The sequence below is a fragment of the Schistocerca serialis genome, chromosome 7 (genome assembly GCF_023864345.2).
Source record: "Schistocerca serialis cubense isolate TAMUIC-IGC-003099 chromosome 7, iqSchSeri2.2, whole genome shotgun sequence".
Taxonomy (NCBI): Eukaryota; Metazoa; Arthropoda; class Insecta; order Orthoptera; family Acrididae; genus Schistocerca; species Schistocerca serialis.
Window position 1 is genome coordinate 602,066,414 of NC_064644.1, and position 23,486 is coordinate 602,089,899.

Genomic DNA, 23,486 nt, shown 5'->3' on the forward strand with positions numbered 1-23,486 from the left:
AATGCGCCTGGCGTGGCTGTGGAAAACTAAGACACCTTAGTCGGTTATTCCAAGAGCCAGACAAGCCAGTAATGTCGGACTGACAGAGCAAGTTATGCAAGGGCTGCCTACTGATGCTGCAGGTACTACGGTCATGACGTGTACTGGGGTTGCTTCAACCTGTGCCCAGACAGGGCCACCGGAGGCGCTGAAGCATCGACACACCAGAATGACGGAGCCACCATGGGGCGAACAGCCTCATAACTTAAATACACGCTCAGGCCATGATTCTGTTGCGACTTTTGTGTTAGAGACCAGTATCATAGCAAAACAAGGGTAGGTCAGGCCCTTATAAATATTCCTTGTTTTCGGTTAGAGGCGATACAGCTTGCTAGTAACTAGCTATCAGCAGAGACCGTTAACAGTCTGCAGTGTTTGTGTATACCAAACAATGAGTCTCCATGGTTCTAAATGTCTCGCCCACTGGACTTCGCCACTGATAACTGCGGTGCTGCTGTTCATGTCGAGTCCGATGCTCGGGACTCAGTGCTCTCCACCTTGCGTGCCACGAGGGGGGTTTACTTCACCTGCTGTCAGCTCCCATCCTGGAGACCTCTCGCTCTTCTTCGAGGCCATGCAGTCATTCAAACATCATTTTGTTTCAGCAGACTTCTAGCTGCCTGCGTCTGCTCTGGGCAAACTCCACAGCTGTGAGTTACCTCTGACAGCCTAAATGTGGAAGTGTTGTGGTTTACACATAAGATGAAGCAGTTGTTTACTTCTAGTACGATGTTTTAGATCTCAGTCTGTAGTGAAGATGTTATATTCCACGTATAGATGAACATAATGAATGCCACAACTTGTAAAGCATATAGCGTATTGCTTACGAATAAGTACTGGAAAATGACTTAGAGTCTAAATTGACCAAGAGCACAACAAATAAAGGATAACTATGCAGCCTACTGTGGACAATCTTCTCTTTCACATTGTTAAAGGTAATAGACAAAACAGAGAATTATTGTTGTTGTTGTTATCTTCAGTCCTGAGAGTGGTTTGATGCAGCTCTCCATGCTACTCTATCCTGTGCAAGCTTCTTCATCTCCCACTACGTACTGCAGCCTATATCCTTCTCAAGCTGCTTAGTGTATTCATCTCTTGGTCTCCCTCTACGATTTTTACCCTCCACGCTGCCCTCCAATAGTAAATTGGTGATCCCTTGATGCCTCAGAACATGTCCTACCAACCGATCCCTTCTTCTAGTCAAGTTGTGTCACAAACTCCTCTTCTCCCCAATCCTATTCAGTACCCACTCATTAGTTATGTGATCTACCCATCTAATCTTCAGCATACTTCTGTAGCACCACATTTCGAAAGCTTCCATTCTCTTCTCGACCAAACTATTTATCGTCCATGTTTCACTTCCCTACATGGCTACACTCCATACAAATACTTTCAGAAACGACTTCCTGACACTTAAATCTATACTCGATGTTAACAAATTCTCTTCTTCAGAAACGCTTTCCTTGCTTTCGCCAGTCTACATTTTATATCCTCTCTACTTCGAGCATCTACAGTTATTTTACTACCCAAACAGCAAAACTCCTTTACTACTTTAAGTGTCTCATTTCCTAATCTAATTCCCTCAGCATCACCCGATTTAATTCGGCTACATTCCATTATCTTCTGTTTGCTTTTGTTGATGTTCATCTTATATGCTCCTTTCAAGACACTGTCCATTCCGTTCAACTGCTCTTGCAAGTCCTTTGCTGTCTCTGACAGAATTACAATGTCATCGGCAAACCTTAACGTTTTTATTTCTTGTCCATGGATTTCAATACCTACTCCAAATTTTTCTTTTGTTTCCTTCACTGCATGCTCAATATACATATTGAATAACATCGGGGACAGGCTACAACCCTGTCTCACTCCCTTCCCAACCGCTCCTGCCCTTTCATGCCCATCGACTCTTATAACTGCCATCTGGTTTCTGTACAAATTGTAAATAGCCTTTCGCTCCCTGTATTTTACCCCTACCACCTTCAGAATTTGAAAGAGAGTATTCCATTGTCGAAAGCTTTCTCTGAGTCTACAAATGCTAGAAACGTAGGTTTGCCTTTTCTTAATCTAGCTTCTAAGATAAGTCGTAGGGTCAGTATTGCCTCACGTGTTCCAACATTTTTGCGGAATCCAAACTGATCTTCCCCGAGGTTGGCTTCTACCAGTTTTTCCATTCGTCTGTAAAGAATTCGCGTTAGTATTTTGCAGCCGTTACTTATTAAAATGATACATTGGTAATTTTCACATCTGTCAACGCCTGCTTTCTTTGGGATTGGAATAATTATATTCTTCTTGAAGTCTGAGGGTATTTCGCCTGTCTCATACATTTTGCTCACCCCATGGTAGAGTTTTGTCAGGACTGGCTCTCCCAAGGCTGTCAGTAGTTCTAATGGAATGTTATCTACTCCCGGGCCTTGTTTCGACTTAGGTCTTTCAGTGCTCTATCAAATTCTTCACGCAGTATCATATCTCCCATTTCATCTTCATCTACATCCTCTTCCGTTTCTATAATATTGTCCTCAAGTACGTCGCCCTTGTATAGACCCTCTATATACTCCTTCCACCTTTCTGCTTTCCCTTCTTTGCTTAGAACTGGGTTTCCATGTGAGCTCTTGATATTCACGCTAGTGGTTCTATTTTGCCCAAAGGTCTCTTTAATTTTCCTGTAGGCAGTATCTATCTTACTACTAGTGAAATAAGCCTCTACATCCTTACATTTGTCCTCTAGCCATGCCTGCTTAGCCATTTTGCACTTCCTGTCGATCTCATTTTTGAGACGTTTGTATTCCTTTCTGCCTGCTTCATTTACTGAATTTTTATATTTTCTCCTTTCATCAGTTAAATTCGATATTTATTCTGTTACCCAAGGATTTCTATTAGCCCTCGTCTTTTTACCTACTTGATCCTCTGCTGCTTTCACTACTTCATCCCTCAGAGCTACCCATTCTTCTTCTACTGCATTTCTTTCCCCCATTCGTGTCAATTGTTCCCTTATGCTCTCCCTGAAACTCCGTACAACCTCTCGTTTAGTCAGTTTATCCAGTTCCCATCTCCTTAAATTCTCACCTTTTTGTAGTTTCTTCAGTTTTAATCTACAGTTCATAACCAATATATTGTGGTCAGAGTCCATATCTGCCCCTAGAAATGTCCTACAACTTAAAACCTGGTTCCTAAATGTCCGTCTTACCATTATAAAATCAATCTGATACCTTCTAGAATCTCCAGGATTCTTCCATGTATACAACCTTCTTTTATGATTCTTGAACCAAGTGTTAGCTATAGAGAATTTCTAGAATGACGAAAAGTAATGAGTTTATTCTATGATGCAACATCCACAAACTGACAAGAACGGAGGGTAAAGAACGCCTATAAAGGGAACTTATCAGTCACAGCATTCTTGGCATGTTTTCACCATGCTAGTAAGTAGTTAACGACTAGTCACCAAACATGAAAACGAAGGCACCTGTCTCTAGGCCAGCTGTGGCTGTTAGACACATTCTATTGTCATTGCTTGCTAAAATAGTTTCGTATATAAGGTAGAAAAACAAAATGCGTTTTAGTTTTACAAAGATTTGTATGTTTCGAACCGGTTTTCGAATTATTAGGCTATTATCGTGAAACGACTAGCATCCATAAGAGGCACTAGAGCGTAGGAAATCGGACATTAAATTTCCTTTATTTCACGTCTATGATCAGACTACCGGTTTCAGTCTATAATGAGCATCATCAGATCTGTTTTATGAAAACATGTCCTAATATACTGGAGCCATACTGGCATCGTCGAAAGCTAAACACAAAATCAGCGCTAGCATTGTCAAACATATATAAATAATGGTATACACAAGAGTCATCATGTCACTTGCACTACTGTTCAGAACCACATATTAGATGCAGTGATACTATGAAGACTCTTTGGTTGCATCATTAAGTCAGAAATGTCAAATTGAGCACTCGTCACTTGTGATATGCATCCAAATTACAGTTTACGAGATAGGTATTATCAAACACAGTACATAATGGAAACACACAAAATAAAAATACAGAAGTTGTATGAATGTGATACTGAAGTTTGTAAGGGGAAGCAAAGTAAGATATGTGACAATCTTATTGCAATACAAGCAGGGCAGGCGCTAGAATTTTTGGGCCGGAGGTGAGCGTTTTATGCCCATACCCCAATTTTTTTAGATATAGTAGTCAGATAATTTCAAAGCAAAAAATCAAACTACGTCTCTTTTAAACTTTTAAAGTTTGCAGTTTACATAAATGCAGTACTTTACAAAATAATACCTTCTTTATAGCTCATTTTAGATGAGAAATCTTTTATAATCTAATGGGCGGGCTAACTCTGAGATCATAGGTAATCCAAAATCCGCTCTTGCTCCACTGACGTTCTCAAACAACTCTTAACTCCTGCAAGGACGTTGAATGACTGCTATTATTGGTCAACAGTAACAGACAGAAAGCACGAGGCTACCATTATGTTTAGAAATATATTATTAAATTGCTCCTCTTTCAAATCCTGCTTTTTAATGTCCACACTTTAAAAAGACGCCATGTTTCCTACATTCTTTGATAGTACACAATCGCCTACCCTTAGATTGTTACAGGTGAGACCAAATGTTGTCTATGGCAACATATTCTACAGTTAAGTTCTTACAACTGTATATAGAATAACACTGAAAACATTTTGTTTAAAATTGTCCTGTAGGCTCAAGTTGAAATCTTCTTCTTGAAATTTTTTTCTAAAACGCGTTCTCACTAGCCTTTACGTTTCGCTTTGTCGAGTACCGGTACCTTCAAGTGATATTTTAACACCTTTTGTACCTTGAAAATTTCTGGGTAAATAGTACCCCAACTATTTCCCATTTTCTTAATTCGTTGCTGTAATCTCGGCTTGTCAAAATTTACTTTTGGTCGCTGGGCCTCTGCACTAAAGGCTGACTGATGGCGCAGCTGGCTGATCGACTGAATAAAAGTGAAACAAAAGTGCAAGCGTAACTGTTTTAAATATTTTTGTCCACAACGTCGTGACAGTTCTAAAAGGTTCCAGGTGGGGGTATTGATCTACATGCTTAATCGTATTCCCCTCATATGCTTCTAATAGGCTAAGTTTCTTCCCTTCAGTTCGTATCGGCTACCTTTAGTCAGAACATGTACAGTAAATGGGAGTCTGCCTCGAGTAATCTCCAGCTATGTCCATTTTCAGTCGGTGTAACTGCTATGGCTCTGCCTATTTGACCAATATACAGTTTGTTACAGCGAGTGCATGTGATTTGATAAACACCACAATTATTTAATAAATCTGCTTTATCCCTGCTGTTGAATAAGATATGAGCTGTGGTACGTCTTATGCAAAATGAAGTTTTACATTTGCAAGATTTGAAAGTTTTGGCTAATTCTTTCGATGACTTTCCTAAACACGAGAAAGCATACCAACTAATTTTAATTACGGCTGATACTACTGAGTGGACATAGACGTAGATCGAGATCTTTCTTTCTTATGTGAAATGTTGTCAACTAGCTCAGGGTTACAGGCATCGCTGCACGCAGTAAATATAGTTGTGTCCGTTTCTGGTTTGACACTGGAATAGATGTGACGATGGTTCTGGTCTCTGAAATAATAGTTAAATCGACAGCCTAGCTGCAAACCGGCGTTGATATACATCATTGGGGACATTGTGAAAATGTGTGCCCCGACCGGGACTCGAACCCGGGATCTCCTGCTTACATTTCAGACGCCACATGGATAGAGCGTCTGCCATGTAAGCAGGAGATCCCGGGTTCGAGTCCCGATCGGGGCACACATTTTCACCATGTCCCCAATGAGGTATATCAACGCCGGTTTGCAGCTAGGCTGTCGATTTAATTGCAGAGAAGCTGCATGGTCATCAATGGTATCTGTTCTTTCGGGAACAGATACTACCTTCATATATAGATCTGGCGTGTGTTTTTATTGAAACGTGGAAGGGGTTTCACACTATAACAGTACCGGTACTCAGTCATGAGTTTGCCGAGAGTCATCAACAGTTACAGTGACCTGTAGAGTGCAGAGGGTGCTTCAATAACTGGAGGCGACCGTTTTCCTGCCCGTAACTTGACGTTGTCTTTCTGCACCTCAAATATTTACGATGATATCTGAAATTATTTTAATCCCATTACCTTACCGGCAGCGCATAATATCTAATCACACAGTGTACTTGTTTATACTGGACGACGTGCAGTAATTGACTTTGGTTTACATATGTTATATCCAACATTGTACGAAATTGTATTAAAAAGTATTGTTGTACTTTGCAAGAGTTGCTTTAATTTTCCAGACAATTTGAAAATAGTGACTATGTACTCATCAGAGTTCAGAAGGCTGTTCTGACATAGTTTCAATTCAAAGACAGTAGTTTTAACAACATACGAACATTCGTTACATGTTGTGGTTTGTGAGGATGGAACTGTCTTGGTTACAGTTCTTGAAACAGTGTTACGTAACAGACATGAAACACGTCTGTCGAAGCAAAGCAACTTCTTCTGCAGTGTCCTTTTAGAGTACGCTAAGACGCCCGTGATCGAGTTCCAGAATTCCGAACCGCAGCTTGATGTCCTGTAACATAAAAGACGAGAGTGTGATAATATGTAGCTATGGTTCATAAGACAAATAAAAGAAATGTTGTGAAGATTATTTGCCCTGGTTTCCCCTTTCTGGCTCCCACCACCGACTGTCTGTAGCCGCTTCGGACTTATTTTCAAGTCACTCTTGTTCAAGCAGAATAAGAACAGTTTTAAGCCTTTAGGATGTGAGTGTGCGAATGCATCTAAAAAGGCATGGGAAGCTTGATGTAGTGTTTTCAGTGACTTCGTTTACTCTCAGTAAATAAATGTATTAAATACATATTTTGCATCAGAGTTGGTTTAATCTCCCGCCTTCCTCTGTGGATAGCAACATAAAACTAAATGTTATCATGTATTCACTCAAACGAAGAGACCACCCAGCAATTTTATTTTTTCAATTTTTTTTTTATATTTATGGTAGGTGAACTCAAATTAAATGTGCCAAAGCGTTTCACAGCAGCTCTCGAACATTCTCGAGAAAATATATTTTTAAAATTTCCATGGTACGTGATTCCCTAAAGTCAAGGTAATGTCCACAATGGGCTGTGTGGTTATCTTGGTAGCATCGGGGAATGATAGTCAAGTAATGAATGGATCGCTGGTTCGAATCTATCTGTGGTCTTTCCTTTTCTTTTTTCCCGTTCAGTTCGAATACGTACATCGCTTACAAATAAAATTCATTAAATATATGCTGATTAACACCTATACAATCATCATTTTTTATGAAAAATGCATGTTTTCTTGTGTCTCATTACGTAAGGCACACAAAATTCATTGCAAATATAAATTCTCAATTGTTGTTATTTTATAAAAGAGTGTTAATAAATTTCAAACGGTTTTAAATTAAACAGTCGCTCTTAACATTCTTTACGAACTATCGTTAATTAAGAATTTATATGTGCACTGTGTGTGATACGTAATTAGAAAGAACAAGATGTGCATCTTTCATAAAAAGGAATGATGATAAGATATGCGTTAATTAGTACGTACTTTATGAATTTTGTATTTAAATCATCTAGGTAGCCGAACTGAGCGAAAACAATAATACGAAAAAAAAAGACTCCAGCGCGATCCGAACCAGCGATCCCTTCATTACTCAACTATCATTCTCCGAAACTACCCAGTTCTTTTTTTTCAAACTTATATTGAACAAAATGCAGATTCATTACATGATAATAGAATACACATAGAAATATTGTAAATGATAGGGTACCACAACGCTACACATAAAAATATACTACAGCAGTTTTTCCAAAATAAAGATTTTTAATTTCCATTAAATTGTGTTGGCAACGCCAGTTATTGTACCACTTCTTGTTATTGTACCGTTTCTTATATCTTCGTTATTTTTATTACTATTTTGAGCTTTTCCTCATTACAGAGGCTTATCTACAACATAATAATTTACTTGGAAATTACAATACAAACAATAAATGTTCTTAAACTATATTTTTCAAAATATTCCTCCAAGTGTTTCGATCTTGTGTATCCTCTTTCTCTGCGCCCATTCTCCTCATTGTGTGCTGTACATGTTGGAGCCAGGTGGTCATAGGTCGTCCTCTTCTTCTTCTCCCCTCCGGTTCCTACTCCAGTACCAAGTTTGGTATTCTGGTTTCCTCCATTCGTCGTACATGCTCGTACCACTGTAATTTCTTCCTATCCACTACGTCATATATTCTTTCTTTTATTTCCATTCTCCTTATTATTTCGGTGTTCCTTATCTTTTCTTTCCTGGAGATTCTTGCCGATCTCCAGAAGTCCATCTCTAGACCTTGTAATTTTTTAATGTGCTTCATGTTAATTGTCCAGGTCTCCGTTCCATACAGAACCACACTCTCTAATATGGATTTGTATATTAATTTTTTAGTTCTGCTCCATAAGACTGAGTTAAGCATCCCAATGGCCCTCCGTCCGCTACTAATTCTTTTATTGATTTCTGACTCTGATTTTCCCTCGATTTCTAAAATGGATCCCAAATAACAGAAAGTGTTTATCTTTTTGATTTTCTTTCCTTCAATGTATAGCTCATCTAAATCATTAGTCAAGTATTCTGTTTTTTGGTAATTAATCTTCAAACCCCAAGTTTTGTATGCTACTGCTAGTTGATTGCACATGTAGTTAGCATTCTCCCCATCTTGTGCTACGATTACTTAATCATCAGCAAACAATAAATTATGTAGTTAAACATCTCATATTTCTAATCCCATACTATTACATTTACGAGACCATGTTCTAAGGCTAATATCTATATAGATTTTAAATAATGATGGTGACATGGGACAGCCCTGTGAAAGGCCTTTGCTTGTTCTAAATTTCTGTGAAAGTTTATTACCAACTTTCACTTGGAAAATGTTATCTTTCTACATCTGTTGTATTATTTTAATCAAGGAAGGGGTTATGTTTGCCATATGTAGTGCTCTCCAAAGTAATTTTCTTGGAACAGTATCATACGCTTTTTCTAGATCTATGAAAATTAATCCTATATTTTTGATTTTTCCCTATGTTTCTCCAAAATCTGTTGTAATGTGAAAATATGGTCTACACATGATCTCCCAGCCGTGGATGTACATTGTTCTTCTTGGGTTCTAAAATTTTTTTCCAGTTTGTTTTTAATTACTTTCGCAAAATTCTCATTACTGTGTAACACAAATTCCTCAATAGTTTGAACAAATTTTGCTATCTCCTTTCTTAAGTATTGTATTAATGTAACCTAGCTTCATCTCGCTGGGTATTAAATCTCCATGTATCATTTTGTTGAAGAGCTGTGTTATCAGTTTCACAATTTTGTCACCGCCATATTTCAGATACTCCAGACTGATATTACCTGGTCCCAGTGATTCAGCATTCTTCCCTGTTCTCAATCTGAAGTACTTCACTTTCTAAAATCTGGATCATCTTCATGTCCTTTTTCTTCCACTGTTCCTTCTTCTACATATTCTTCTCTGTCCTAATTTAATAATTTTTGGAAATACTCTTCACATTCCTTTTGTGTTATCAGTTGGAGATTAGTTTTGCTTTTTGTACCCTATCGAAGCCCTTTGAATACTGACCATGCTTCTTTTGCTCTCCCAAATCCTGATTTGCTATTCGCCTTGGCACATGTTCTTTCCCATGCTTCATTTTTTGCCATCCTTAAATTTTTCATCAGTTCATTCTTCTTTTCCTTGTATGTTGATCTTGTTTCTTCTGATTTATCATTCAACCATTGAAGGAACGGATTTCGTTTTTCTCTAACGAGGACCTCTAGTTCCTCTGACCACCACTCTGCTGCACGTTTGTGGTTGCTATCTTTTTTACCCAACACCTCTGTTGCTATGATTTTCACATTAGTTTTTATATAGTCATATATTTCCTCTGTACTTCCTTCAAATGATTCAACCAGTTTCCTTTCTATCCTGACCGCAAAGAGTGTTCTGATACTATCGTCTTGTAGGCTGCCAATATTAAAAGGTAACTTTTCATCTTTCTCAGTAGGGTTCGTTTTATTTATGTTACTTGTATCATTCCTTGCGTTCTTCCATGGCCAGAAAGACTTCATTTTTACTAGATAGTGGTCCGATCCACACTGGGCACCTGACGTCTACTGCCTTGAAACTACTTGTTTGCCTAATGATAATATAATCTATTACAGAACGAAGTTCTTTAGTGTTCTGTTGCCAAGTATATTTATGAATGTCCTTATGTTTGAAAAATGTGTTGGTAATTTTTAGATCAAATTGTTCACAAATTGCAATCAATCGTTCCCCATTGTCATTATATTCGTCCTCTCCGTGTTTTCCTACTATTCTACAGGATTCTCTAATTCCTACCCTTCCATTCAGATCTCCCATTATAATCAGCTCCTTTCTTCTTGGGATTTTTTCAATAGTCTCCTTGAGGGTGTCCCAGAATGTATCTTTGTTTATTCTTTAAGATTCTTTGATATTCCTTGATGAACTCTCTCTCTCTCTCTCTCTCTCTCTCTCTCTCTCTCTCTCTCTCTCTCTCTCTCTCTCTCTCTCTCTATATATATATATATATATATATATATATATATATATATATATATATATATATATATCTTTGGAGTGATGGGCATTTCATCAATAGAACGTAGTAGGTACAAATTACGATGAACCAAACGTAACTGTTGTTTTCGCGCCTGTGATTGGTTTCCAATCCGGTTTTGTGATTTGCTGTATTGTTATGGCGTTCTCACTGGTTCTGTTGATAATTGCTAACTTTTTCCTGGTCCATGTCCAACTCTGATTCTCGTAAAAATATGTGCCAAGGTTCCAATTAGTTGACATTTCGTAAAATGTGGTGAAAGTCTTCCCTTTATTTTGTGTAGCCTTTGTTCGTAGGTACGACCTCGTGGAGATGCTCTGGGGGTCTGATATCAGGGTTCTGAACGTCTCGTACCTTGAATACAAAAACTTACGAAAATCAGATTGCCAGGTGGGCAAGGAATTCAATTGAGCTGTCCGCATACCAATTATAGATTTCAAAAAGATCGATGACGACAGATACTTCTTAACGTAGCGAGCGAATCTGAAGTACCCAAAGTTAATCAGATTAGTTAAAATGTGTATAGACGAAAAATATGTCGTATAAAGACACCTGTAGGAGAAATTGGAAATTTTAATGTCTGTACTAGACTGAGACAAGTGAAAACTATTTCATCTATTTTATTTAACGTCGTGTTACATGACACCTACAGAGACTTTACTAACACTGATCCACAAGGGATCCAACTGGACTTGCCTAGGCAGATGATGTTGGTTTAATAAATGGTTCCAGAATATAATTAATCAGAATGATGCACAATTATTACAAATTCGCTGAGAAAAAAGAGTTACGTCTGAATGAAGATGTATTAATTGGTCATAACTAAGAAAATGCGAAGTGATGCATCTTTGAAGGTAGATGGATTTCAAGACAGCTAATAGCTTCAGTTACTTACGGAATCTTTTTAATAAATACAACAGAATAGATATAGAAATAGACGCATGTTAGCATCAGCTAACAAACCGATTTTCAGTTATATCAGCTTTTTAAGGAAAACAGCAGATACATGCCTTCGAAAGTCGCATGTATTAGCCAACTATTACACAGGTAACATTAGGCCGAAAAGAAGCATTGGTATTTAGAAAGAAAGATGAAAAGGTGCTGTTAAATTTCCATAGGAAATCTCTAAACAAAGTTTTTGGCCCTAGAATTCACGACAATGACATGGAATTGAGGATAAGATAAAGTGATGAACTACAGGAGTTGGACAAACACTGTAAAGTCGTCGAAGCACAGAGGAAGAAAAGGCTGAGCAGCGCTCGTCACCTAAGAGAATGGACCACACAGAATATCATTTTCTTTTTTTATGCATCAGTCTTCTGACTGGTTTGATGCGTCTCGCCACGAATTCTTCTCCTGTGCCAACTACTTCATCTCGGAATAACGCTTCCAACCTACGTCCTCAGTTATTTGCTGGATGTATTCCAATCTCTGTCCTCCTCTACAGTTTCTAACCTCTACAGCTCCCTTTAGTACTACGAAAGTTGTTCCCTGATGTCTGAACTGGTGTCTTACCATTCTGTTCCTTCCTCCTGTCAGTGTTTCCCATATATTCCTTTACTCATCGATTCTGCGGAGAACCTCCTCATTTCTTAGCTTATCAGTCCACCTGATTTTCAACATTCGTATATAACACCACATCTCAAATGTTTGGATTGTCCATGTTTCACTACCATACAATTCTGTGCTCCAAACGTACATGCTCAGAAATTTCTTCCTCAAATTAAGGACTACGTTTGATACTAGTAGATTTGTTTTGGCCAGGAATGCCATTTTCACAAGTGCTAGTCTGATTTTTACGTCCTCCTTGCTCCGTCCGTCATGGGTTACTTTCCTGCCTAAGTCACCACCAATCGTCGTGTTTACTTTCTCACTGTTCTCATTTCTATTGCTTCTCATTACTTTTGTCTTCCTTCGATTTCTCTATCCACATGCTGTACTCATTAGAATGTGTATGTTCAGCAGCAGATCATGTAATTCTTCTTCACCTCCACTGATGATAGGAATATCATCAGCGAATCTTATCATTTATATCATTTACCTTGAATTTTGATTCCATTCTTGAATCTTTTTTCTAAATTTCCGTCATTGCTTCTTTGAGGTGTAGGGCGAAAGATACATCCCTGTCTTACACTCTTTTTAATCCAAGCACTTCTGATGGAATGTTATCTATCACTTCTGCGTTACCTGATTTTAAGTCTTCCACAGCTCTTTTAAATTCTCATTCTAATACTGGGTATCACCTGTCTCTCCTATATAGACTCCTGTTTCTTCTTCCGTCACGTCTTCAGACAAGTCGTTCCTCTCACAGAGGCCTTCAGTGTATTCTTTCCACCTACCCGCTCTCTCCTTTGCATTCAACAGTGATATTCCCATTGCTCACTTACTTTTACCGCTCCTGCTTTTAATTTCAGCGAAAGTTGTTTTGACTTTGTTATATACTGAGTCAGTTCTTCCGACAGTCATTTCAGTTTTCGATTTCTTCACATTTTTATTTATCTATTTCGTCTTAGCTTCCTAGCACTTCTTATCTATCTATTTCATACCTAAGATGCTTGTATTTCTGTATTCCTCGGTTTCCTTGAACATTTTTGTATATCCTTCTTTCATTTATCAACTAAAATATTTCTTCTGTTACCAATGTTTTCTTCGTAGTTATCTTCTTTGTACGCATGTTTTTCTTTCCTACTTCTGTGGTTGTCGTTTTTAGAGGTGCCCATTCCTCTTCAACTGTAGTGCCCATTGAGCGATTCCTTAAAGCAGTATTTATAGCCTCAGAGAACTTCAAGCATACTTCTTCATTCCTTAGTACTTCGGTACCCCTCTTCTTTGCGCATTAATTCTTCCTGATTAGTCCCTTAAATTTCAGCCTACTCTTCATTTTTACTAAATTGTGATCTGAGTCTATATCTGCTCCTTTGTATGCTTTACAATCAAATATCTGATTTCGAATCTCTGCCTGACCATGATGTAATGCAACTGAAATCTTCCCATATCTCTCTGTCTCTTCAAAGTATACCCTCTAGTGTTGTGATTCTTGAACAGAGCATTCGCTATCACTCGCTCAATTTTTTTGCAGAATCTGGGATCGAACACGTTTTGATTACTAATTAAAGACGCTACCCCTAGATCGAAAGAGGGAATGAGAGAAAGGGGGAAGATCCAGAACTAGGTGGCGAAACATCCGGGAGGACGCAGCTACGATGATGAATGGATGAACAGTGCACTTGACAGGAAGAACTGGAGGAGACTCCTACAGCAGGCGTACGGTGGTAAGACCTTTGCCGCATGAAAAGTTAAAAAAGCTTTAGAACCTGAGGTGTTGAGTTAGCCTTCAACAGACTGTAAAATTTTCCCAAAAAAGTTGCGTGGAGTGCATTGTCGCTTACACATCTACAATTCCACAAATTTTGTACCTTCCAGATCAAATGATGAAATAACACAAACATTATCAAAAGCTACTTTTTGTAAGCTGAAAATTGTACGCTTACCCTGTCGGCCCCGATTTCTGCCTCGCATTTCATTTGCTCGCTGGTGTGTTGTTCGTCCCTGCTGAGGAACTGATACCTTCCGATGACTTCTTGGAACAGACTTACTTTTCTGCTCATCCGGCCAGACGTAGCCTACAAAAACACAAAAAATCCATTACTCAGCTTCGAGGCATCAAAGACTGGCAATAGCAAAACACATTTGTTCAGGTGAACCCCACAGCACGCCAAGGATCTTTGCACAGTTACGAACCGTACATGACTAAACATCAGGCTTCATCTTAACAACCTACTAGACTTGGGAGTTCTACAGAATTTTCTTCCCTGCAATAAATTTTAATTAATTGGAGATACTTGAATTCTTATCTCACCCGCATAATAGAATCACGAAAGAAAGAGCAAGGTGTTTATGGCTGTCTCACTAATCACCGGCGGTCGCTGTGGGCTAGAGGTTCTAGGCGCTTCAGTCCGAAACCGCGCTGCTGCTACAGTCGTAGGTTCGAATGCTGCCTCGGGCATGGATGTATGTGATCTCCTTAGGTTAGTTAAGTTTGAGTAGTTCTAAGTCTAGGTGACTGATGACCTCAGATGGTAAGTTCCATAGTGCTTAGAGCCATTTGAACCATTTGAACTAAGCAGCCAGTTCAGGCGTCGTTTTTGCATTTGCGGAATGACAGAAAAATTCAGTGACATTAATATTTTGCAAATCTGGTAAGAACTTACAGAGAAAAAATTCATTCAATGTAGGAATTTGAGTGTTGTTGTTATGGCCGTGTAAATAACATACCACTTGGTGTGAACATGGCATACCTCTTGCTTCGACGGCGCCGGTTACCAAAGAGGCCGACGTTATTTCCCAGGCAGCGAAACATGCTAGCGGATGCAACAGCGCAAAAGTCTCCACAGTCAACTCTGTAAATTCTTGTCAGATCTACTATCGTGGTGCCATAGAAATAACTCAGAAAAAAAACAATCAAAGGCGAATCCTGTATCCCGATGAACAGCGAAGTTGAGGAATCGCTTTGGTCCTTGTTTCGAGAGCCTGTGATGAATCGTATTATTATTTTTCTTTCTTCGTTCTTTTCTATATAAAGCAAAAGGTGAAGTAACGAGGTGTTTTCTGGCAAAGATAATGTATTTACATCAGTCACACCCGTCTGTTCATTTCGCCCTCGCCGAGAATCCTGCATCAGGAGGTTCGAAGCAGACAAGAGGAATTTGCGCGAGCAGCGAGGGGGCGATCCTGTATCTGCGTTGTCATAATCAGCACTACACATAATAGAACTAATGTTAAACAGTGCGTAGCTCAAAAATCTCAATAGTGATCATAAATGTATTGACACTGAAGGTCTGTTGATATTGGTACCAGTTAAAATTCACCCACGTTATGTCTACAGATTTAAAAATTACCTTCTAGTTTCTTTCAGTTATTCTTTCCAATCAACTTTTTTAGTTATTCAAGCAGCAATTATTAATCATTTTGCATTATTTGCTCGTCCGTCTATATGCAACGATTCAAGCCACCGATCACTATTAGTTTAGGTGAGTGAAAATGAGTCAAAAATCATTTGAGTTCGAAAAATGATGCCTCTCACCTTGTACAGATTAATAATGTTGCTCACACACACAAACTGATTCTCATATGAGTATCTTCGCACCGAATAATGTAGTGACGCATATTTATGGAACGTAGCTGAATTTCTGAGTCCATTATTAAATCTCCAAATAATCTTCTGTACCGCGTAATATTGGTCAACACGATTCTAAGCCACGTCATTTTTCAAAAAAGTAAGATCAAAAGACCAAACGAAATGTGAAAATCTTAATACATTTGCATTCAGACTACTTGGAACTACGTTCCATAACGTCACTTTTAAACTCAGTAGACTGTGTTTTAACGTTTCACTACACCTGTAAATTACTAAATCTCGAAACCGCAATCACAATAAATATTTTTAATTCTTATATGCGGAATGCCTACATTTAGTACTTTCAGCAGAGACTTTCACCAGAGTAAAGCAGAACCTGCAACTACAATACTGTCGATGACGCAATAGAGGAGGATTTCCACAGATTGATATAAAAGTTTACAATCCGGTAAAAGGTTACAAAAACGCAACTAACAACACAAACTTGCTACAAGTCCTAATACTGGTAATTCTGTAAGAACCACATAGAATTGTTGGTATTTGTAAGCATATGCTGTATGGGAAACCGGCTATGTTCCTTTGTGGTCAGGAGAATCAGCTGCTTCTGATTTCATATTATGCTATTAATGTAACTGTTTTGGCTATTTGACAAATGTGATTTCCTAAAACAGACAACTGTCAACACTTATTTATACAGTTCTAGGTGTTGCTTCTACAAAATAAGTATGTTGTAACAGAATATACTAGCAAATATGAGAAAGCAAAATTAATAAAAACTCAGTCAAATTACAAAAGAATGCATGTTTGGCAACAATTTTTCTTCTTTTCTAGCGATTCTTAAATTCTCTATTACTTGCATTAAATGATAGATGGAACATATTTTTTGCTAGAAGGGTCAGCTCATAAACTGTATAAAAACATGTCACTCATCAAAACTACTTTTTTAGTATGAAATAGATCTACAAATGCAACAAGTAGGTGGGTGTCACTCTCGTGCTATTTTTGCAATACGATCTTAAGCTGATATTAGCACGTAACAAACGATACTGATCTACTCCCTGATCCTGACAAAGATATTCTCATCCTAGGTGCGATACAAATATACAGGGTGATTCAAAAAGAATACCACAACTTTAGGAATTTAAAACTCAGCAACGACAAAAGGCAGAGTTAAGCACTATCTGTCGGCGAATTAAGGGAGCTATAAAGTTTCATTTAGTTGTACATTTGTCCGCCATTTCAGCCAATAAAGTTTTTGGTCCCTTTTTCTTCGAAGGTGCTACTGTAACTGGACTACAGTATCTGGAGATGTTAGAGAATTGGCTGTTCCCTCAGCTCGAACAAGAAGCACAACAATTCATATTTCAGCAGGATGGAGCGCCACCACATTGGCACTTATCTGTCCGTAACTACCTGAACGTCAACTACCCGAGGCGATGGATCGGCCGCCAGGCAGCCCGTGACAGAGCACGTCATCACTGGCCTCCAAGAAGCCCTGATCTTACCCCCTGCGATTTTTTCTTATGGGGGTATGTTAAGGATATGGTGTTTCGGGCACCTCTCCCAGCCACCATTGATGATTTGAAACGAGAAATAACAGCAGCTATCCAAACTGTTACGCCTGATATGCTACAGAGAGTGTGGAACGAGTTGGAGTATCGGGTTGATATTGCTCGTGTGTCTGGAGGGGACCATATTGAACATCTCTGAACTTGTTTTTGAGTGAAAAAAAAACCTTTTTAAATACTCTTTGTAATGATGTATAACAGAAGGTTATATTATGTTTCTTTCATTAAATACACATTTTTAAAGTTGTGGTATTCTTTTTGAATCACTCTGTACTATGCGAGCTCAAAAAGGAAGATACAAACCTGGAAACACAAACTTCAAATGGAAAATATAGGTTATTGAGTTTATGGCTTGGTTTCTTCATGCACTGAAGACATTCAAAAAACACGATCTCAATGTAATCAGTATGACGAAAAGTCATGCAAAATTACAATTTAATACAAGATAAAATCTGAAAGTTATTTATGCTTATTTTGAGCACCAACTCTACATAATTCGAACGCAATCACTAAATTACATCAATATTTTCTTCGAGACAAAATTTTGGTCTGTAAAACTATCAATACGCAGTACAATTATGAAATTTTGGTGTGAACAGACAGAAGGAATTCTAATAATTGCTAAAAAACACAACTGTTGACGAAGAAGTGCATGATCTCACAAGTAAATGACTAGAATATCGAATATACCGAAATATACACTGCCTGACAAAAAAAAAAGTGAAGCACCCAGAACACTTAGTCGGCTGTCAACGTAGCTTCGTACACATACACACCAACGCATCGGCTTGTATGTAAATGATTGGAGCTGAAATTCTCCGTGACAGAAATGCCACCACAGTGCAGTAGTGATGTTCGTGTTTAGTGTTACCGTTCCTCTTAGGGTATAAAAGGCCCGTGAGAATCCTCAGATGTTGAATGATCAATGTGAGGGACACTTAGGTGCTGCGTAGTTGTATGAGACAGCGTCATCAGCACCTGGAAGAGTCTGAAACTCAGTGTGGATTTGCATTTGGCCAGCTGGTCGAATGCAGATTTGTGGGGCATTCGGATGTGAGAGTGGCCCGGTGTTGCATTTTGTTGGAACGTGGGGGCAGGCAGACTTGTCGCCAAGTTTCGGGTGGACCACGTCTGACCGCCATAAGCGAGGATCCCCACATTCTGCACCGAGCACACTGTGACCCTGCCACTCGGGAACAGGCAGTGGATTCCTTGTAGCAGTCCTTGACGTCCTGCACCAGTGGCCGGAGAGTAGCAGCAGACGGCCAGAGAACTACCGTCTCACGCGCAGGTTGCCACTAGCAATGGCTGCGAGCAGAGTGGTGACGCTACCGGGCAACGTGGACTGCTGGTTAATGGCATGGTACTGTGTCCAGTGGTGCATTACCCTGGATGACCACCACAGGCGACTGTTGCTGGAATCTGGGCAGAAGCCCCATTTCTCCAGTGTTTCAGAGAGGCCTACGGTCATGGTGCGGGGAGCCATTGACTAGACTACAGGTCACGACACCCTGCGCCCTCGTGTGTGTGTTATCTCTCATGCGACATTATCGTAGCGCAGCTCTTCAGCAGGACAGAGCTCATCTACACGCGACTCTTGTCTCTATGAACTATCTACGTCTCCAATGTGTGGGACCAGCTCGGACGTGACGGCGTCCCTATGCCATTATCTAGAATATAAAAGGCCAATATCGGAAGTTGCGGACCAGCTTACCTCTGAAGAAAGAAGTGCTGTAAAAATCCGAAAGTAAAATACTAAACAAAATTTTTCTTCACTGTAACGCATTCTCTGCCCTACCTTCCTACCCGTAATGAATCCTATGCCACCCTTTTATACTATTGTTGACATTACCCTATACTCATCTCGATAGAAATCCTTGTCTTCTTTCCATTGCACCTCCACTATATCTAGCTTGAGCCTTTACATTTCCCTTTTCAGATTTTCTAGCTTCTCTACGACGTTCAAGCTTCCGACATTCCACGCCCCGACTCATAGAATGTTATCGTTTCGTTGGTTATTCAATCTCTTTCTCACTGTCAGCTTCTCCTTGGCTTCTCCTCGCGGATACCCTTCCCAAGCCCGCATCTCGTGGTCGTGCGGTAGCGTTCTCGCTTCCCACGCCCGGGTCCCCGGTTCGATTCCCGGCGGGGTCAGGGATTTTCTCTGCCTCGTGATGGCTGGGTGTTGTGTGATCTCCTTAGGTTACTTAGTTTTAAGTAGTTCTAAGTTCTAGGGGACTGATGACCATAGAAGTCCCATAGTGCTCAGAGCCATTTGAACCAACCCCTTCCCAAACGAATCTGTGCACGTATTTAGACCAGGTGAGGTGTAACGCCACGCTGAAAACGGGCCCTTTGTAAATCTGACTCGATCTTGTAAGCATTAAAATAATATCGTATACACTCGAAGCTTCACTTCGTTTCCTCTGTCCTTTCTCGGTGTTCCACATTTTTTTTCTTCTTCAGGTAATGTATTTGATGAGGGTCACAAGATGTGGAACGGTATAAAATGAAGAAAGATTTTGTTTCACATAAAATCGGCGACGAGATCATTGCAGTTGTCAAGCCAAGTGATGTTTATTGGAAGTGGACAGACCAGCAAGCATGTGCAGGCAGAGGGCAGGACTGCGTGCTGTATAATCGCCCAACCGCCTCTCCACTGAAAAGACTGGAGGTTCTCCGAGGATACGTTTTGAGTATTTTGGTACAAGGGACCAGTGGTCACCGTTTGCACGTTAAAAAACATTGTATTTCGTTTGATTCCTTAACCCCATTTCTCTTTGTATCTTTATTGCACTGAAAATATCTGCACTGTACATAGACAGTAACACACAGCAGTATGGAAAGTGACGGCCACCACATCAGAGTATTTTCACACCATTACAATTGTTTCCATGATTGCACGTTACTCGTTTATCGCTGTTTTAAAATTATTTTCACATAAGTAAAGATAATTTAGGTAGAAAATCGAATAAATTATAACCAAATCACTACTCTGTAAGAAACCCCCTGAGACGAGGAGTCTCTTATACCAAAATAGAAAAAAAAACTTATAACGTTACACAGATGCCAATGACTATAACAGCAGTGAAAATATAATATATTTTACTACATTAATTACAATAATAATATAAATAGTAGGTCAGTGAGACTTTTGGGTTTAAAGGCCCATAACTTAAAGGCCCATCCCATGATTTAAAAGGATGTGTTTTAAAGGGACGCATAGTAATGTGGGTTCTGGATGTAAAGAGCTGTTATGTCAAGGTCGCTGTGATGGATAGCGGGTTCTGGATTTAAAGGGATGCTTATATCAAGGTCGCTGAGATGCATTGTGGGTTCTGGATTTGAGGGGCTGCTAGTGAGAGTTCCGGGAACCCCCTCCTCCAGCGCATCGCGGCCCGTCACGTCCCTCCACCACTGTCGCAGCTGCATCTCGGGCAGTTGTGTTTGGTCAGCGGACCACAGTACCCATACTGGTATCAAGTGGTGAGCCTACCCACCACTGCCTGAGTTGTAGCCTTCCAGAGCCAATAAGAGACAACGTCCACTCCCAAAGCCCTGTTATTACTTACTATAGTTGTGTTATTCTCAGTCCAGACTTTGTAGTGAGAGGATATAACAGGGTTATCGTACTTAGTAAACGGAGGCATAAAATACAACGTAATGCACTTGATCATACAGTGTGTGACTTAACTACACTACTCGCCATTAAAATTGCTACACCACGAAGATGACGTGCTACAGTTGCTAAATTTAACCCACAGGAAGAAGATGCTGTAATGTGCAAATGATCAGCTTTTCAGAGCATTCACACAAGGTTGCCGCCGGTGGCGACACCTACAAGGTGCTGACATGAGGAAAGTTTCCAACCGATTTCTCATACACAAACAGCAGTTGACTGGCGTTTCCTGCTGAAACGTTGTTGCGATTCCTCGTGTAAGGAGGAGAAATGCGTACCATCACGATTCCGACTTTGATAAAGATCAGATTGTAGCCTATCGCGATTGCGGTTTATCGTATCACGACATTGCTGCTCGCGTTGGTCGAGATCCAATGACTGTTTGCAGAATATGGAATCGGTGGTTTCAGGAGGGTAATACGGAACGCCGTGCTGGATCCCAACGACCTCGTATCACTAGCAGTCGAGATGACAGGCATCTTATTCGCATGGCTGTAGCGGATCGTGCAGCCACCTCTCGATCCCTGAGTCAACAGATGGGGACGTTTGCAAGACAACAACCATCTGCACAAACAGTTCGACGACGTTTGCAGCAGCATGGACTATCAGCTCGGCGACCATGGTTGCGGTTGCCCTTGACGCTGTATCACAGACAGCAGCGCCTGCGATGGTGTAGTCAACGACGAACCTGGGTGCACGAATGACAAAACGTCATTTTTTCAGATGAATCCAGGTTCTGTTTACAGCATCATGATGGTCGCATTCGTGTTTGGCGACATCGCGGTGAACGCACATTGGAAGCGTGTATTCGTCATCGCCATACTGGCGTATCGCCAAGCGTGATGGTATGGGGTGTCATTGGTTACACGTCTTGGTCACCTCTTGCTCGCATCGACGGCACTTTGAACAGTGGTCGTTATATTTCAGATGTCTTACGGCCCGCGGCTCTACCCTTCTTTCGATTCCTGCGAAACCCTACATTTCAACAGGATAATACACGACCGCATGTTGCAGATCCTGTACGGGCCTTTCTGGATACAGAAAATTTTCGACTGCTGCCCTGACCAGCACATTCTCCAGATCTCTCAGCAATTCAAAAGGTCTGGTCAATGGTGGTCGAGCAACTGGCTCGTTACAATACGCCAGTCACTACTCTTGATGAACTGTGGTTTCGTGTTGAAGATGCATGGGCAGCTGTACCTGTACACACCATCCAAGCTCTGTTTGACTCAATGTCCAGGCGTATCAAGGCCGTTATTACGGCCAATGGTTCAAATGGCTCTGAGCACTATGGGACTTAACAGCTGTGGTCATCAGTCCCCTTGAACTTAGAACTACTTAAACCTGACTAACCTAAGGACATCACACACATCCATGCCCGAGGCAGGATTCGAATCTGCGACCGTAGCAGTCGCACGGTTCCGGACTGCGCGCCTAGAACCGCGAGGCCACCGCGGCCGGCTATTACGGCCAGAGGTGGTTGTTCTGGGTACTGATTTCTCAGGATTTATGCACCCAAACTGCGTGAAAATGAAATCACATGTCAGTTCTAGTATATTTGTCCAGTGAATACCCGTTTACCATATGCATTTCTTCTTGGTGTAGCAGTTTCAATGGCCAGTGGTGTACTCTACAATAGTGGAATTACGAGATATACTGTAAGCATTCCCACCTCTCGTTGCTGTTTCCTATAATTATACCAATTTCTACAAATGCCCATCCTTCCAGTGTAACATTTGTGTAAATATACGATCAAATGTTTCATCACTACTACAGCACATTACTTTAACAAAACACACCGATGTACAAGTTGGGCAGTATGTTATTTTAAAAAATGCAGCCATGTTCCGAGAAAACAATTTGCGCTATGCAACAGAATACGTATCCTGTATTATTAATGTGTGACGTCTCTATAAGACTGCACCTAGTAGACCCAGAAAAAAAAGGACACACACACACACACACACACAAATACGACTTCGCTAAATGTTCACTGCGAGCAATCACCGCAACGATAGGAGACGAATGAACTTTTATTTAAAATACTGGGAGGAGACCAGAGGCGACCACTGCTACAGTCGCCACTGCCGCAACCCGAGGATCGCTGCCTGATCGGCCAGGGCTCGACGGCCAACACCCTGCTGACGCTCGTCATTTCTGCGCTCCAGCCGTTGGTCGCAACCTACCACAATGCAGAAGGTACCGACGGCCCGGTGTCGATAACGAGGCAGCTGTCGACTCAGCATGCTGATCTGGCCGTGCGAGTGTCAAAACAGCCAGGCCACCACTGGCGCTTCTGCCCGTTATGCACAGAGAGCGCCTCCCATACACGCGACATCTGCGGCGGCAGGTGGACGACACCGCACCAAGGTCAGTGTTCTGGTCCCGATAACGATACAGGACACAGTAACGTCTT

At 40.5% G+C, this 23,486-nt stretch overlaps 1 protein-coding gene across 1 annotated transcript in view; it reads right to left on the reverse strand.

The window, feature by feature from the left end:
• Positions 1–6,323: 6,323 nt before the first annotated feature.
• Positions 6,324–23,486, reverse strand: part of LOC126412246 (myrosinase 1-like) — a 211,186-nt gene continuing 194,023 nt past the window's right edge. Inside the window, exons 13-14 of the mRNA XM_050081742.1 lie at positions 14,178–14,309; positions 6,324–6,631 (exon numbers count right to left, since the gene is read on the reverse strand). Of these exons, the coding sequence (XP_049937699.1) occupies positions 6,582–6,631; positions 14,178–14,309 (182 nt within the window). The 3' untranslated portion in view covers positions 6,324–6,581. The remainder of the gene's footprint in view (positions 6,632–14,177; positions 14,310–23,486) is intronic.